The 16,528-nt window shown below is 31.6% G+C and overlaps 1 protein-coding gene across 2 annotated transcripts in view; it reads left to right on the top strand.

The window, feature by feature from the left end:
• EDIL3 (EGF like repeats and discoidin domains 3) overlaps window positions 1-16,528 on the top strand; it is a 634,428-nt gene that overhangs the window by 572,835 nt on the left and 45,065 nt on the right. For both annotated transcript variants that reach the window (XM_051993052.1, XM_051993062.1), the window contains one exon: window positions 11,536-11,691. In XM_051993052.1, the coding sequence (XP_051849012.1) occupies window positions 11,536-11,691 (156 nt within the window). The remainder of the gene's footprint in view (window positions 1-11,535; window positions 11,692-16,528) is intronic.

Here is a 16,528-nt window from a genome sequence, read left to right as displayed (position 1 = left end):
ACCAGTAAAATAGCAAGAGATAAAGGAATAAGGGTGGAAAGAATATAATATGAAGTTTTCATTTCTGATCATAGCTTGTTATTTTCTATACACCGTACACATTCCATCTCCCAAATCAATGTTTTTGCACAAGCTGTCTCCCTTTCCTAGAATAGACATTCTTCTCACTACTGCCTCCAAGAATCCCTAACTTTCTTCAAAGTTCAGTTCATGTCATTTTATACTTCCTATAGCATTATTTTGAAAAGAATAATCATGAGAATTATGTGAGGTTGGGATAGTTTCGATGACCTGCATTACATCCATAAAACAAGCTTTTATACTTGGGTTCTATTTTCCAATTACTGTTAACCATCTCTAATTAGACAAGTATGATCAACTAAAAAGACCAAAGAAACCTACGTACCATCTAGTCCAATAACATTACATTTTTAAGGAAAATGAGGTTCAGAAAATTTGTTGACTTGTCCAAGGTAATAAGTGACAGATATAATTCCCAGTTTTAGATATTCTTTATAATTGGGATAAATTCAAAAATTGACAATCATTGCATTGTAATATCCATCAAGATATTATAATGAACTCCTTTTAAAGAAATTATGAAAAATTTCTAGTAATTACATTTATTTTTCCCAGGGGATATTTAAATAATTTTTACATACATCTAGCCAATTATTTTGAAACAGCCAGGGAAATTGAGAACATGAAGAAATGTCTATTCTTATGTAAATACTGTTTGAATTCTATTGATGGAAAGATTGTCCAGCTGTTATGGATAGCAAATGCTATAATATATCCGTGATGAAGCACAGAAAATAATTATCTTTTTTTTCTCATTGATTCTCCAAGTGAATTGAACTGTAACTTAGTTCTTTTTTTTTAACTTTGTATATGCCAAAAAATCAGGAAAGTTAAATATGATGAGTTTATTTTAAGAGATTTATTAATTCTCTGCCTAATTTAAGACTGGGTTTTGTGAGCTATTTTACAGTAATAGAGAATACAGTGCATGAATAGTTTTACAGTTAGAATGATTTTTAAAATATGAGGCAGTTTTGAGTTGATTACACAAAGAAATTAGACATTATGTAAGTTTTGAGATAATTACAGACACAAAAATCCTTTAAATACACTGTTACTTCTCAAAAGGATGAAAGTATGAGAATTTTACTATTCATATTCTGCCAGGAACAAAATCTTTTAAGCACTATGTGATCCAAATATTCAAATCAGGACTTTGAACTCTTGAACCTTTTTTGCCTCATTACAACTTTTCATAGGTCATATTGAATTATAGGACAGGCCTGTATACAACTTCTAGAGTTGTGCTCATGACTCAATGAGATGTATAAAACATCAATAAAGTATATAGGGGAAAAAAGACCCTCATTGGAGACTTGGACATAGAATCCAAGATGGAATCTCAGAGAGGCTGAATTTTAATTACATGAATGTCTATTGTCTCTGAAACCTAAAATAAATATCCAAATATGCCATTCCCCTGCTTAAGATGCTCTCCTTGTTCTTTTTTCTTTTTTCTTTTTTCTTTTTCTTTTTTTTTTTTTTTTACAAATATACTAGAATGATCTGCCATTTCCTTCTCTAACTCATTTTGCAGATGAAGAAACTGAGGTGCCCAGGGTCACACAGCTAATAAGAGTCTGAAACTGGCTTTGAATTTAGGTTTTCTGACTCTAGGTTCTGCACTCTATCCACTGTGACACCTAGCTGTCCATTCCCTAGAAACCCTATATATAATTTTTCATATTTCATATAGTGTCTTGGACTAGAATTTTTAAAAAATCGTACTACCACATGAAATAGTAGCAGAATTGACATAATATATGAGATAAAGTTTTGCCTATGTGTATTAAACTTTGTAACATATGATTGTTAAGTGAAATAAGCTTTTAGTGAATTGAATATTTACATGTATATTCATAATAGATATAAATTGAGATGCCATGAAAAAATTGTTTATGACACATTAAAACTATTTCCTACTCACAAATGAACAATCTGCTCAATAGTTAACTAGTTTTTTCCAAAAGGAACTGGACACTACATTCATCCCATGGATATTGATTTAATGATTGTCACATGTAACAAATGGGTCATGGAATCAAAAATCTAAATCTGAAATAGATCACAGAAGTCAATTAATCCTCTTCAAAGATTAGGAAAGTGAGGTCCAGAATAACTGAATGACTCTCCCAATTTCAAACAAATCATAGGAAGCAGTAGTGGGATTAGAAATGGAACAGCATTATCTGTTTTTTATGATTTTAACAGATAGAGTTAACTCTTCCATATGAAATTTTCATATGAGTTTGAATTGATTTGAAGGTAAGTTTATTTCATGGGGTGTTTTTCCTAAATTCCATTATGAATCTGACTTTCAGGATGGTCTTCTTTGTTAATCAAGATGCTCCATCATCAAAGACATATGCTCATCCTCCAATTCATAATTAATAATTCCCATCAATTAGAACCTAATTCTAGTTGACATCTCCAGAATTATTATGTAGTCTTATGAAATTAGTCAGTTTCCAATCTAATAAAAAATACTTGAAAAACATATAGAGAAAAAAATACATGAAAATCATGGTAATTTGACTAAGCCCAGGTAATTGTATTTTTGATAAACTAAGCAGAGAAAGCATTTTACTCCTACAGTTTCTAGTGATAACAAGTTTCTTCTATTAATTTTACTCTAAGCAATAAAAATTGGAGAAATGTTTGATAGCTAATTTCTTAGTTTGCTATGATGTTGACACAAATCTTACTTAAAAATTTTTGTTATTTGAGAATCCTTTTTTTATCACACTATTACAAAAATATAACAAATTAAGTGTGACCTGACAGAAAAAAGGTCAGAAAATATGAATATTCACATGTTTTCATTATAATTTTTAGTCAAGACTAAAGGACATAAGATGGATTCATTAAGCCAAAAACCAGCCACTGCTTAAAAGTCTTATTAACTTTGAGTATGTTTCATTGTAAAGATTAATTATGATCTTTCCTTTAAAATTCTCTGAATTTTAATGAGAAATTCTTACTACTTAGAATAACAATGAGTTCCAAGACATAGCAAACATACAGATTATTTTCAAGTTATTTTACAAATACTGGATTCAAAGATATTTTACATAAAGTGATTTAAAAGACCCAATTTTAAATATTTTCCTGATATACTAATGGGGCCTACTAAAAAATTGCTTAAATAAGAATATTTCCATGATATATAAAGAATAAGATTTTCTTATGCAAATTGCTTTATATTCATTTACAGCAATCATAAATTAAATAACTATTTTGAAAACCCAATTAAGAAATTTCAAGCAGAATTTCATTTTGTTAAGTGACTGTGAATTTTGGTAATGGTAGGGGCAGTTGATAGTATGTCAGACTTGGAGTCAGGAAGATGCAAATTCATACTGGTCCACAGATATTTAAGTGACCCTGAGCAAGACACTTAACCTTTGCCTCAATTTCCTCAAGTGTAAAATGGGAATAATACAAGAACCTACTTGGTTATGGTTGTTGCAAAGATCAAATAGCATAATATTTATAAAGCTCTTATAAAACACATAATGTAGCTATTACTGTATTAGCTATGATGTCAGAATTTTTGACATTCTTTGAATTCTGACAGTGCTTAAACTCTTAGGTGGATCTATAATGTACTATATATTCTTTAGAATGTGATTTTTAATTTTTATATTTGATATTTTGAAAAAACTAGGCACATTTAAAGAGTATTTAATTCAAAATCTGAGGATCTGAGTATGTATCTCAGGCAACATTTAAATTGAATTCAAAATCTGAGTATATCTCAGTATAGCTAAAGGCAAGTCACAAATTCTCTCTAAACTATTGCTTTTTGCATCTATAAGATAAAGAGATTTAATCAGATGGCCTCTATAGTTTACTCTTTCTCTAAATCCATGATTCTGAGATAATGTTTAAAATAATAAAGAGAAACTTCCTTTAGGATGACATCTTTAATCATCAAATGCTTAAATAAAGTGGTATTGGGATGAGTATGATATAGTTAACTTGAATCAGGCATAAGATAACTTATTAAACATTCAGTATGAACATTTACATCTCAGAAATGGACAGACAAGTCAAGGCTTGACTTATTTTGGAGATGATTGTCTACACCCAAGAGAGTAGTAGAGAAAATATCAAAAGTTTAATCAATTTGAATTTCTCATTTTTTATCAAAAGAAGTAAGCCAAAGTTTTCAGCAAATCCTAGATATAATAAAGTTTGAAATTTCGGAGGAGTATAATAGTTTGAGAGACATTTCTGTTTAATGAGTTCACTTTATAAAACATAATGAACTTTATAAAATATTTAAGTGAAAAAATGAATTAACATAGCATAAAGGAAAAAGCTAGAGTTATTTGAAAAAGCAATCAAGTGACACGGTTTTATGATAGAGCTCTTTGGTCTCTCTATTTAGTACTCTTGCATGCTTATTTTTTGTATTTCTTTTCATTTTCCTCTCCCCTCAGTAATGCTTGTTCAGGAAAATAAATAGAATCTCAGACTGCCCTATCTAAGCCTATTCAGCCATCTGCCAGGGTCTTCTGCAACTGTCTGAAATAGTAGTTTATGTTGACCTTCATGGGCAAGTTCAAATTCATAGTTTTTCTCAGTCAATTAAAAGGATTCAGACTGGCTCCTTAACTCTTTCAAAATTATAAACCAAAAGAGGAAATGAAATGATAGCTTAACCTTTTGTCCACCTACATTCTCCTATTATGTTCAAGAACCATGACAGACAGTGTCAGTTGTGAACAAACATGATATAAATTTTCTGCATTTCATCACACTCATGGTCCTGCTGTGAGCCAATGTAAAGGAAAACACACACACACACGCACACACACACACAAAATGGTCTTCAGAGTGGTTCCAGAAAAGGCTTATTCCCAGGTCCTATGTGATGGCCAAATATAAAAATGTGACTGGGAAAGAACTAGTCCCCACCATCTGGAGAAATGGCATCCTGCAGTGCTACTTGCTTCTATGGCAAAAGGAAAAAAAAAAACAAATTATAATTGAAAGATTACTGAATAAATAAAGAGTAACAGATTCAACTCCCTCCCCAGAGACAACATTAAAAATACACAATTACTCATTTCAAAATTACTCTTCACTTTTCATTTGGATGATTAACTTAAAAAAAAGAAAAAGAACAAAAATAAATTTGATGAGAAAGAACAATGCATTAGAATGAGTGCTAGATTTAACATCTTATTTCTAGGATTTGAGTTCAACTCTGACAAGAAATACCTGGCAAATAATTCAATTTTTCTGACTCTTTGAGTCCTAATTTGCAGTGTAGATTATAATGCTTATATGACATATCCTCAAAAATTATTATGAACACCTAAAGAGAAAATGTTTAAAAAGCACTTTGTCAATTTTTGAGGGGCTATATAAATACCATTTATTTATAATTAATGATTTATTCCCCTATGAATCATTGCTACATTTGCTGATAAATGTATTTAGGAGGCAGTTTGAATTTAGGAACTAGATATTCCATAGTATGTGGCAGGCTAAATACTATTCTAGCACCCTTCCTAATCAGTCCAGTTTTGAGCCAGAATGTGAGAGATTTGAGACTAAAAACAGAATAGGGTTAAGTCTTTAAGCATTAATGCTGTCAAGATAACAGGGTAGTTACTTGTCTACTCGGTGTCTTCATAGGAATCTCTGAATCCCAGGATAGATGTGATACAGGCCTCAGTGGTTTATCCCTAGAGGATGTCTGGGTGTGTCTGAATCCCTAGTGAATTCCATGTACCAGAATATAGAGCATTCTGTCCTGGACTGCTTCAGGGTTCCTGTGAAACACCCTCTCCTCTGTGAGTAACTGATTATTTTTATACTGGAGGAAGATTTACTTAGACATGGTATGCATGCAACAATTTTCAAGGACAAATTAATTTTGAAATAAGTTGCTTACTCTTTAAGTAGAGAGCTAGGCTAAAGTGGAACAAAAATCTTTAAAAGAAAAATTTTTAGGTCAGGATTGGGAAGAAATATACTTAAAGTGGTAGGATAAACATACCTGTCTTAAAGAGCCAAAATACACAGGCAAGGGGGAAAACATCTCCACCCAACAGGAAATCAAACTGATGTTAAGAAATACCACAGAAAGAGAGACTCTGGAAAACTCCTTATTGCATCATTACCCATGACGAAGGGAAACCTTCACTCAGAGCCTATATGAAATTTAGCACCAGAAGAGATTAAACCAAGAAATTTTAATATCAATGTACAGTGTTCAATGTTCAATGCTGTATTGCTTCAAGTGTTATTCCAATCTTTGTTCTTTTCTATCCTTTGAATGTCACCAAAGCATAATTTCCTTCCAGGTGTCTTATGCGCTCCTAAGTTTAGATGCAGTCAGTCAACAAGTATATATTAAACACCTATTATGTGTCAACAACACTGCTAAGTTCTAGTGACACAAAGAACTTCAAAAACTGGCCTTCAAAGAGTTCGCAGTCTAAGAGGAGATATAAAATGTAAACAAAGAATTACAAGCAAGATTTCATGTATAATTTGGAAAAGATTAATTGAGGGAAAGCACTAGTCTAGCTAAGATTTTAAAGATGCCAGAGATATCAGAAGGCTGACAAAAGATGAGAATTTTAGCTTTGGATCCTTGATAGAAATTAATTACTCAATGTTTACTGTGTGCCTTCAAGAGGAGAGAATTTGGTGAAAGCTGAGGGGAAAAAAGAGCTCTTGGTCTTCTGATTTCTACTTTTGAGAAAAAAGACATATGGTTCCAAATTCTCTCCAAAAAGAGACCCCTGAAGAAATAGATTCTGCAGAAAAGCTGACTTTTAGAGTAGCTAGAATTTTGATCATGCATCTATCTCCAGCTTAATTTGGGGAGATTTGGTTGCTAAACATTTATCAGTGCATCTATTTACATAGTCAGGCAATGTATTCTGAAGACTTTTTGAACAAACCTGGAAAATTCTAGAATAATAATATACAATAATATGCTAATGGCTAGAATTTATATAGTGCTTAAATAATTTTGCAAAGTACTTTAAAATATTAACTTATTTTATGCTCATAACAACCCTGAGAGTGAAGTGCTATTGTTATCCCCATTTTACAAATGAAGAAATTGAAACAGAGAAATTTTGTGATTTTCCTATGAAAGTGTCAGCATGTAGATTTGAACTCAGACTTCCTGGATTCCAAGTCTCCAGCCAGTGTCCCAGCTTGAACAGTGGCGGCAGATCAATAGAAAAGTTCTTGCCCCAAACATCTTAATGTCTAGAAGTTTCTAAATGCAGTAGATGAATTCCTAAATTAAACACATATTAAAGTTAAGGATCAACAAGGGAGAGCAAAATGTGGGAGAGCAAAATTGTACTTTGTCCTTTACTGACAGCTAAGCCACCTGTATGTTGCAGTGGATAGAGTTCTAGGTCCTGAATCAGGAAGATTCATCTTCTTGAATTCAAATCTGACTCAAATATTTACTAGCTATGTGATTTTGAGAAAGTCACTTAACTCCATTTGCCTCAGTTTCTTCATCTGTAAAATGAGTCGGAGAAGGAAATGAAAAACCACTTCATTATCTTTATCAAGAAAACTCCAAAATAGGCTCACAGAATTCCATAAAGCTTAACCACAAACAACAATAATCTTTGCTGATGCTATGAGCTAAGTGGACTCACAGTCCCAGGTGAATTTATAAACTTAGCTACCCCATATATTTTGTACTAAAAGCCTAGAGTATTGTATATATCTCTGGATTAATCAACTATAGAGAAGAGTTTATATATTGGATATTTATGGGCTTAAGCAAGACAATTACATTTTTTGACAGAAATTAAATAAACCCTGTATTATATTCAATATTTTGTTAACCTGAGGGTTGTGGGCCCTTTCCTTTTTTGCTCTTGCATTTGAACATAAGCCAAATTCTAATTTATTCAGATGAAATTTTGGATTATAGGAAAAACCAAGGATTATTAAAAACCCCATCAGTATTAAAACTGGTGCCTTTAAACCTAAAGCTTAAATTTTGGCACGTAGATTACTTACATATATCAAGCATGCCCTGGACCTATAATCCCAGACTGAGCCTGGCTATATCTGTTCTTCTGAGTTCTAGGGGAACCTTTTAAGGTCTGGGAGTGTCTATCTCTGTTGATATTGACAAGTTCCTGTTCTAGTTGTATTTTCATCACAGTTAACCACCAATGACTAAGTAACCATTAAATCAATTAACATCACTTTTTTTTTTTTAATTAGGGATGCTTATTTTAAAGATATAGCAAGAGTAAAAATTCAATATTTTTCCTTATTAAATTAGGAACACAATCTCCCCTATATCACCCTAATATCTGGAGAGAATTAGCCCAGATTTTTATGGCATTGGTCTCTTCAAGTATGTATCCAAATTTGCATCACTGCTTGATAAATTCTCAACTACCATGGGGCTGAATCCAAAAATTGTTCCTCAAAGCATTGATATTGGGCTGCTTGTGAAACCCAGCATGGACTCAAGACTCAGACACCTGAGTTGCAATGATCTTACTCTTCTGATCTTTAATTCAGAGACTATAGTCTTTTGTAGCCTCCAAATTAATCTCCTTAATCTAAAACAAAAGAACAAATTACAAAGAACTGACAAATACCTTCAAAGCTCACATATTGACTTTGGAAGGAGAAGGCTCAACACCTTTGTCTCTATAGTATTGTTTCTCATCTGGAATCCAAAAAAGAGCATTTTCCTAGAAAGTGACTAAGACCAACTAGCTTCTTTTGATACTCTCTTCAATCTCAATTTTCTGAATTTAACCAGTAAAAGTAGTTGCTATCTTCTATATGATTACAAACCTAAAACAAGTTTCAGAATGTATATCCATTTTCCAAAGTTTTCCCAAGGTATTTCAATTTCAAGTCATCTAAGCCCTCCCAAAAGCAGATTCCTAAGATTAGCTTTGTATATTTGCCAGTTATATATATATATATATATATATATGTGTGTGTGTGTGTGTGTGTGTGTGTGTGTGTGTGTGTGTATGTAATCTATGACACAGATTGAGAACCAAAAGAGTTCTTTCAAGTTAGTAAATATAAAGTTTTATTTGGTGTTTCCTGACAATGGTAAATAGATTCTACAGTATTCTAATAATCAGGAAAAGGAAGGAAGTAAAAAAGTTGCTGAATTGAGGAAAGGGAAGTTACATGTTTGTTTGTGTGTGTGTGTGTGTGTGTGTGTGTGTGTGTGTATGCATTATCTATGTTATTTTATTCTCATATCCATTTATTCTCATTTACATATATATATATATTCTATTTTATTCTGTTTATTCCACTTTTCTGAGATGTTGTCCTATAAGTGTGTACTAAAGTATAAAAAAAAATTTAGTAAAACATCCTTGATACTAAAACATTAAAATGAAGTAAATATGAAGTTATCTATATTCCTACTCCAGTGGTTGGCACATTAAGCACCCACACACGTTTCTATTTTATGAAGATTTAGAAATCCATAGATCACAGGAATCATGTTTCTATTATACACCATATTCTGTCCTCCATACATGACTCCCACCTAACCTGCAGCTCATTTTCCAACATCCTGCTTCTCACAGGATAAAGAATATTAAATGTAAACAATTGTGGTGCTTGGAGATACTCAATGATGACATATGGAGCATGATAGTGAAGATAAGCTCGAGGATATTAGGCAAAGGAAGTGAGCTGTTATTGTAGGATAAGAGAGGAATCTGTAGATCAAGAAAAAAGGAGAAAAACTAAAGATAGACCGTCTTAAAGAATCCTTACAAGGAGACTGAAAGTCTCAGAAAAAGAGGGAAAATAGAATAAAAAATGGCATTGTTTTATGTGGTGTTTCCAAATAAATAAACAAATACAAATCAGAGTTTGAGGAAAGGGAATTGAACTGTTAGGTAATGTATATCTTATTGAATATAAACCATATATTGACATGAAATAATAACAATTATATTGTTTAGTAAGAATTTTGGTAGCTCTTTCTATTTACAGACATGAGCATATATGGATTTATGTTTATAAATCTGTACATATGTAAGTAGTGCTACAACATGGGCTATAGGCACACAATGGCTATGTATTTTGTAATCTCTTTTCTCTTTTGATGTTTGACCTTAAATTTATAGCCCATCTTGTTCAGAATATTGGCTTTTGAAATAGGGTTTTCATTAACTAATGTGTGTATTATTCAATTACGCATGATTAAATTGATGGGGGGAAAAGCTTTCAACACCAAAGATTGTTCGTGAAGTCCCAGCCAAATTAAATGGAACCTAATCTGTATCTACATATAAAATGGAGTCAATCCTTTGGATTAAATGGACAATTAAAGTCTGTGAAAGTACATTACATATAAAAAGTACCTGGAGTTGGCAACAAGAAAACTTGGTCTCTCCATCTTAAGTCTCTCCCCAATCCATTTCATCCTCCCTATAGCGTCTAAAGTAAATTTTTCTAAGATGATATGTCCCATACTCACCAAATCAATAAACTCTGTGGCTACATCTTACCTCTAGAATCAAATAAAAACTCTTGTTTGCAAACCAGGGGACACTGTGGATAGAATATTGGACCTAGAGTCAGGAATACATGACAACAAATCTGACTTCATACAACTTTTATCCTGGGAAAGTCATTTAACTTCTATCTGTGTTGGTTTCCTCGTTTCCAAAATGAAGATAATAATAACACCTTTGAAGTTGTTGTGAACAAAACCCAAAGTATTAATAAAGTGCTTTCTTTGCAAATTTCAAATCACTATATAAACAATAGATGTTAAAACTTTTCATAACTTGCCACCAAACTATCTTTACCGTGCAGAACAACCATACTGCCCTTCTTAATGTTCTTCATATACTACATTCCATGGAATATACTTATACTTGACTTCAACATGTTAGACCCCCACCCCACTTCCTTTAAATCCTAGTTGTCTCTACATTGTTCATGAAAATATTCTTGTTCCCCCAAACTGCTAGTGTCACCCTCAAAAGTTGTGTTTTTATAAACTTATATGTATACTTCCTTCTAGCATCTTGTAAGTTCAATGTCTGTTTCATATATATTTCTATAACTCCAGATTCTAACATAGTTTGGGAACATAACACTTAATAAAAGTTTGTTGATTGTTTGATTTATAGAAAACAGATTGTGGTGATTCAATATTTCAGTGCCATAAAAATCACTCTGCTGAGCAACTAAAGGAAGAGATGATCAAACTGGACTTTAGGATAGAGTTAGCCTTAATTAATCCAGATGATATTTACATTGTAAAGTCAATTTTTAAAAGTATATGTATATGTGTGTGTGTGTGTGTGTGTTACATATACAGTGGATTTTACTTACACTCGAAATTTCTAGAAATACTTTTTTATGTGGTTCTTGGGACACAACAGGAGAATGTATTACTACATGTGTTTTGTAACATTATGTTTTATATCTTCTTTATTCTAGGTGGATCTTCTAGTCCCTACCAAAGTGACTGGCATCATTACCCAAGGAGCTAAAGATTTTGGTCATGTACAATTTGTAGGTTCCTATAAACTGGCATATAGCAATGACGGAGAACATTGGACTGTATACCAGGATGAAAAACAAAGAAAAGATAAGGTAAGATAACATTTTGCTTGATCCATAAGATGTAGGGTTATAAAGGTCAATGATTGTCCTTCATAAGAAACTGTTTAAGCACTTTGAATGAACCTATTAATTTATTAGCTAGAATGACCCAGGTCTTAATATAATAGGCATGTCAATCCTCATGTGTTATTTAATTGGAACATATTCCATCAAAGTTAAATAAAATGTACTGATGATACAGAATTATATATGTAGAGCAAATATGTCAGAGTAAATCTAATAAAGGCACAAAATAGAATTCTGCTGAATTTCCTTTACCGCAAAAAGTTTTTTCTATACATTGTCATTATAACATGTGGAAGCTTTATCAAAGTAGCTTTTTGATTTTAGATTTTTCTTTGCTGTATTCTTTATTAAAAGAAAAAAGTATAATATATGTATATATACACACATACATGTGTATATATAAATATGCATATATTCATACATATGTGTACATACTCTATGAATCATAGTACCTCAGATCTTTCTATCCTCCACTATATGAAGTTATATATGTAAACCTTATTTTATGAATTCTTTATCAGTTTCTAATCATTTTCTCTCAAAGGTGAAATAGATTTTTGTCTACTTTCTTTCTTGATAAAATAGGCCATGGTTCCCTCTTTTGTTGTTTGTTTATCATGTTATCATTTGGTAAAATATTTAATTGTCCTTTCTTCAGCAAATAAACACATAAATTTATTTTACTTTGCCAGTCACATCTCAGTATTTTCTATTTTCTATTGTGATCATTAATCATAATTTTTCTTATGACACTAGCAGAAATATATAATACAACTGCTTAAGGAAATATAGAAATGCCAGTTGTTTTATAGAAGTGATTGGTTGAATTCATTTAAGGAAAACCTAGAAGAATTTCTGTGTGAAAATGTACTTACAAATATACAAAAGTAGATTTGCATATGACTGTTCTGTTGACTCATATATATATATATATTTGTGAATGGGAAGAGAAGAAATTTCAATCTCTTTGTGTCTCTGTCTCTCTGCTATGCATAGATGTATGTATATCATATATCTATATACAAATAGATATAATACAAACATATAAAGTATTATAGTAATGTAAAAGAAGCTACAGATCTAGCTTCAGAATGAGAAAAGATCTCATTCCAATTCTGCTTCTGACATATACTAGCTAGATGATCTCAGGGATATCATTGAAGTACAATTTGCAGAATAGATCCTGAACTATATTGGTAGAGGGAGTTTCCTGACTGAGACTTCTCTATATCAACTGTAGGACTTGTTAAATTGTAGTTTTAGTTAGAAATTATATCTCTAGTTTTAAATAATGTGTATAAATGTAATTGTAAGAAATTCTGAGGAGTACTAACAAATATTATCTTTATGAGTTGAATATAATCTTTTATATTTTTCTTTTCTTTTTTTAAAATTTTCTCTCTCTGTTTCTGTCTTTCTGTATTTGGCTCTATCTCTTTCTGTTTGGGGAATGGGGTTCAGATTCAAATGAACCTGTGATTTCCTTTCTGGGTACAATTCACAATGTGGATATTTCCTTCATTGATGAAGAATGACAACTTTTAATCTTAGATACCTATGAAACTATTGAGAAATATAGTACCTTGAATGTGGTCACACAGCCAGAATGTGTCAAAGATTATACTTGAACCCACTGCTTCAGATTTCAAAGCCAGCCCTCTTTCTACTATATAATTTTGTCTCTCGGCATCTACTCTCTCAAAATATCAATTTCCTTTTTTTTTGTATTACCTTTTATGTGGAGACAACATGGTCTAGTGAATATAAATGTATCCTTGAGACATATTAGACCTGAAAGTTCTGATAGAAACAAACAGTCATGGGAATCTAGACAAGTCACTTTGCTTCTGAGTTCTCTAAATAAAACTTTAAGAGGATGGATTGAAGAGTAAATGTCTATCTACATTGACAGAGGGAATTTCTTCATTGGGGACTTGGTCACTCCAATGAAATTGCAGGTCTGTTCTCTCTCCCTTTTATTGGAATGCCATGTTCCTTAACTTTCCAGATTTACTAGCAACTAGAGTTTCAGAAGTAAGGTCAATGATAACTATCCAGGAGAACCTGGGTAATTGAATCCATAGTCACAGTTTCTAAGAGAGTCTTTTCATTGGTATTCAATTTATTAAACTAGCAAAGGCAATTCAGGAATACTGGGATCAAGAAAAAATGCAACACCATTACTTACTAAATTCTTTCTGTGCCACATTACAGACTGCTTGGGAACTACTGTGATTTGTAGGCTGATGTTATAGTCAACCAGAGGACACTGAAGTTGATTGAATTCTATAATTTCCTTCATATTGTAGGGACAAAATAGTGCCCAGGGCAGGGACAGAAAAAGAAAGAGGTAGAAAGAATGACTAGGTTTCATTTCTGCATTTTATTAGATTGGCCAACACATATTCATGCCTAAGAGAGAGGATAAGGGTTAAAATAAGAAGCATGTATATTTCATGAAACTAGTCTTAAAGTTAATTACACCTATAACATTACTAACCACATGAGATCTAGATTGGTTTTTTAATAATTTATTATAGATTACTTTAGTTCACTTCAATTTTTTTAAATGAATGAACTAATGCACTAAGCGATTCATTCTCATGAATTAGATTTTTGCTCTTTTCATAATATTCTTTGCACTTAGAAAGAGAAGAATTTCATAAATTAATGATGTTCCTGAAAATAATATTGACCACTCACTTCTAAAATAAGTTTTGTCAAATACAATGAAAAACAAATCAAATGAAATGATGCTGAGTGAAGTAAGCAGAATCTGGAGAATGTCGTACACAATAACAGCAAGATTATCTGATGATCAACGATGATAGATGTAGCTCTTCTCAACTTTCCAGTGATCCAAGATATCTCCAATAATCTTGGGATGGAAAATGCCATCCATATCCAAGAGAAAACAAGGACTGCATGTGGATCAAAGCATATTATTTTCACCTTTTGTTGTTATTGTTGAAGTTGTTTTCTTTTCCGCTCATGGTTTTTCTCCTTTATTTGGATTTTTCTTTCACAACATGGCTAAAATGGAAGTAGCTTTAAAAAATGAAAATAGACATGTAGTCAAATTTGATCTATTATTAAACTTATATAATTGAATATTTGATGAAATTCTTCCATTTGGATACATTATTTTGACATTCATCAAAAAAAAAGCATTAAGCTATTACACTTACTAATTAAGAGACCCTGGATAAGTCACATAAACTTTCTTGGTCTGACTTTCTCAATATGTAAAATTAGAAAATTGGATTCAGTAGATTCTAAGGTCTCTTCCAGCAATAATGCTTAAAAAAAAAACCTATAAGCCAAGTAATCTGGTTTATATTTTCCCCAAATATGGGGAAATGAAGAAAGATAAATAGTTATTGCCCTCAAAGAACTTAAAGCTTAATAGGGTTTAAGACAGCAAGTAAAAAAAAATAGGTAAAAAAGAATAAAGAGCTCTCTATATTATATATCTATATCTATATATATATATGTTGTATACAAATATGCACATAGTTATCACAGAAGTATAATGTCATATGTTCATTTGCGAGTGTAGTAACATTTGTTTCCCTAAAATGAATTCAACAATTATTAGAATTTTCACCCTTACTTGATGGGAGCATGATTACATACCAAGAGAGATGAAGAGAAATGGAATTGAATCCATCCATTTGTGTACTTCCTATACTTGAGCTTTGTTAGTTATGGATTCAGAATAAGTGAGATGTTGGGACTGGCAGCCAATTTAATCTGACATACATCCATATCTGCAGCTGTCAAGGTCATCTCAGTTTGATGAATATAAAAAAATTAGCTTTTAGTTACTAACAGATGTCCTTTGGGAGAAGATGGGTCCCTAATATATGAAGATCTGCCATCTTCTCAAATCTTTCAGACCTTATTCCAAGAATAAATATGTTATACAAACATTCCCGCATGCATTTGAAATGATTGAAATTTATCAAGAAAAATGATTGTATGAGCAAATGATGGAAAGAGAATTAGAAATGGATGGGCACCTTATTCTCTCAGTCTAAGAAACTTGAATAACTAACACACTATGGTGTCATTTTACTGCAGGAATTAAAATACAGTCTCAAGAACTAAAAATATTTCCTAATGCCTGTTTTTTTTCTGAACACAAATTTTTCAATACTTTTACATCATAGCCTATTAAATATGAACTTACTAATTCTATAATAGATGCTTTTATAGAAAAAAAAAACCTCACCTGTCTATATACTTGGTTTTGGATAAGTAAAAGGCCCATAGTGCTATATATCTAAACATCTATCATTTTAGAGAAAGTTATCAGAATAACTATTGTAAATAATTAACTGATAACATGTCTAGTGTAAAAGCCTTTCAGCAAGATTCCCTCTGGGTCATAGTTCTTCCCTTCCTCCTCATTATTTAGTAAAAATTGAATTTTAGAGAAAATTATAAATGAAAATTAATAAGGGATGCAGTTATTATTCTCAAAGTTAATTTCAGAAGTGGTAAAAATATATATAAAGTTTAAATGCTACCCAGTGCATTGGTTATTATTAAAATAGAAAAAAAAAAATGAGCTAAGACAAAATCCATCTTGTTCTAGACTTTTAAACCTGTTTGACATATCAAATTGCCTCATTAAAAAGGACTGAAATGAATTGAACCTACAACATGAGCTTTAATGCTCAGAAATAATTCAGTAGTACCTTCCCTGCTCTAAATACATTTGTTGCATTCTAATTTAAGGAGAAGACATCAACACCCAAAGAACACATGTAAGAATATAAGATATTGAAACAACAAT

The sequence above is a fragment of the Antechinus flavipes genome, chromosome 1 (genome assembly GCF_016432865.1).
Source record: "Antechinus flavipes isolate AdamAnt ecotype Samford, QLD, Australia chromosome 1, AdamAnt_v2, whole genome shotgun sequence".
NCBI lineage: Eukaryota > Metazoa > Chordata > Mammalia > Dasyuromorphia > Dasyuridae > Antechinus > Antechinus flavipes.
The sequence above is the reverse complement of the archived record's forward strand: the minus strand, read 5'-3'. Positions and strand labels throughout refer to the sequence as shown.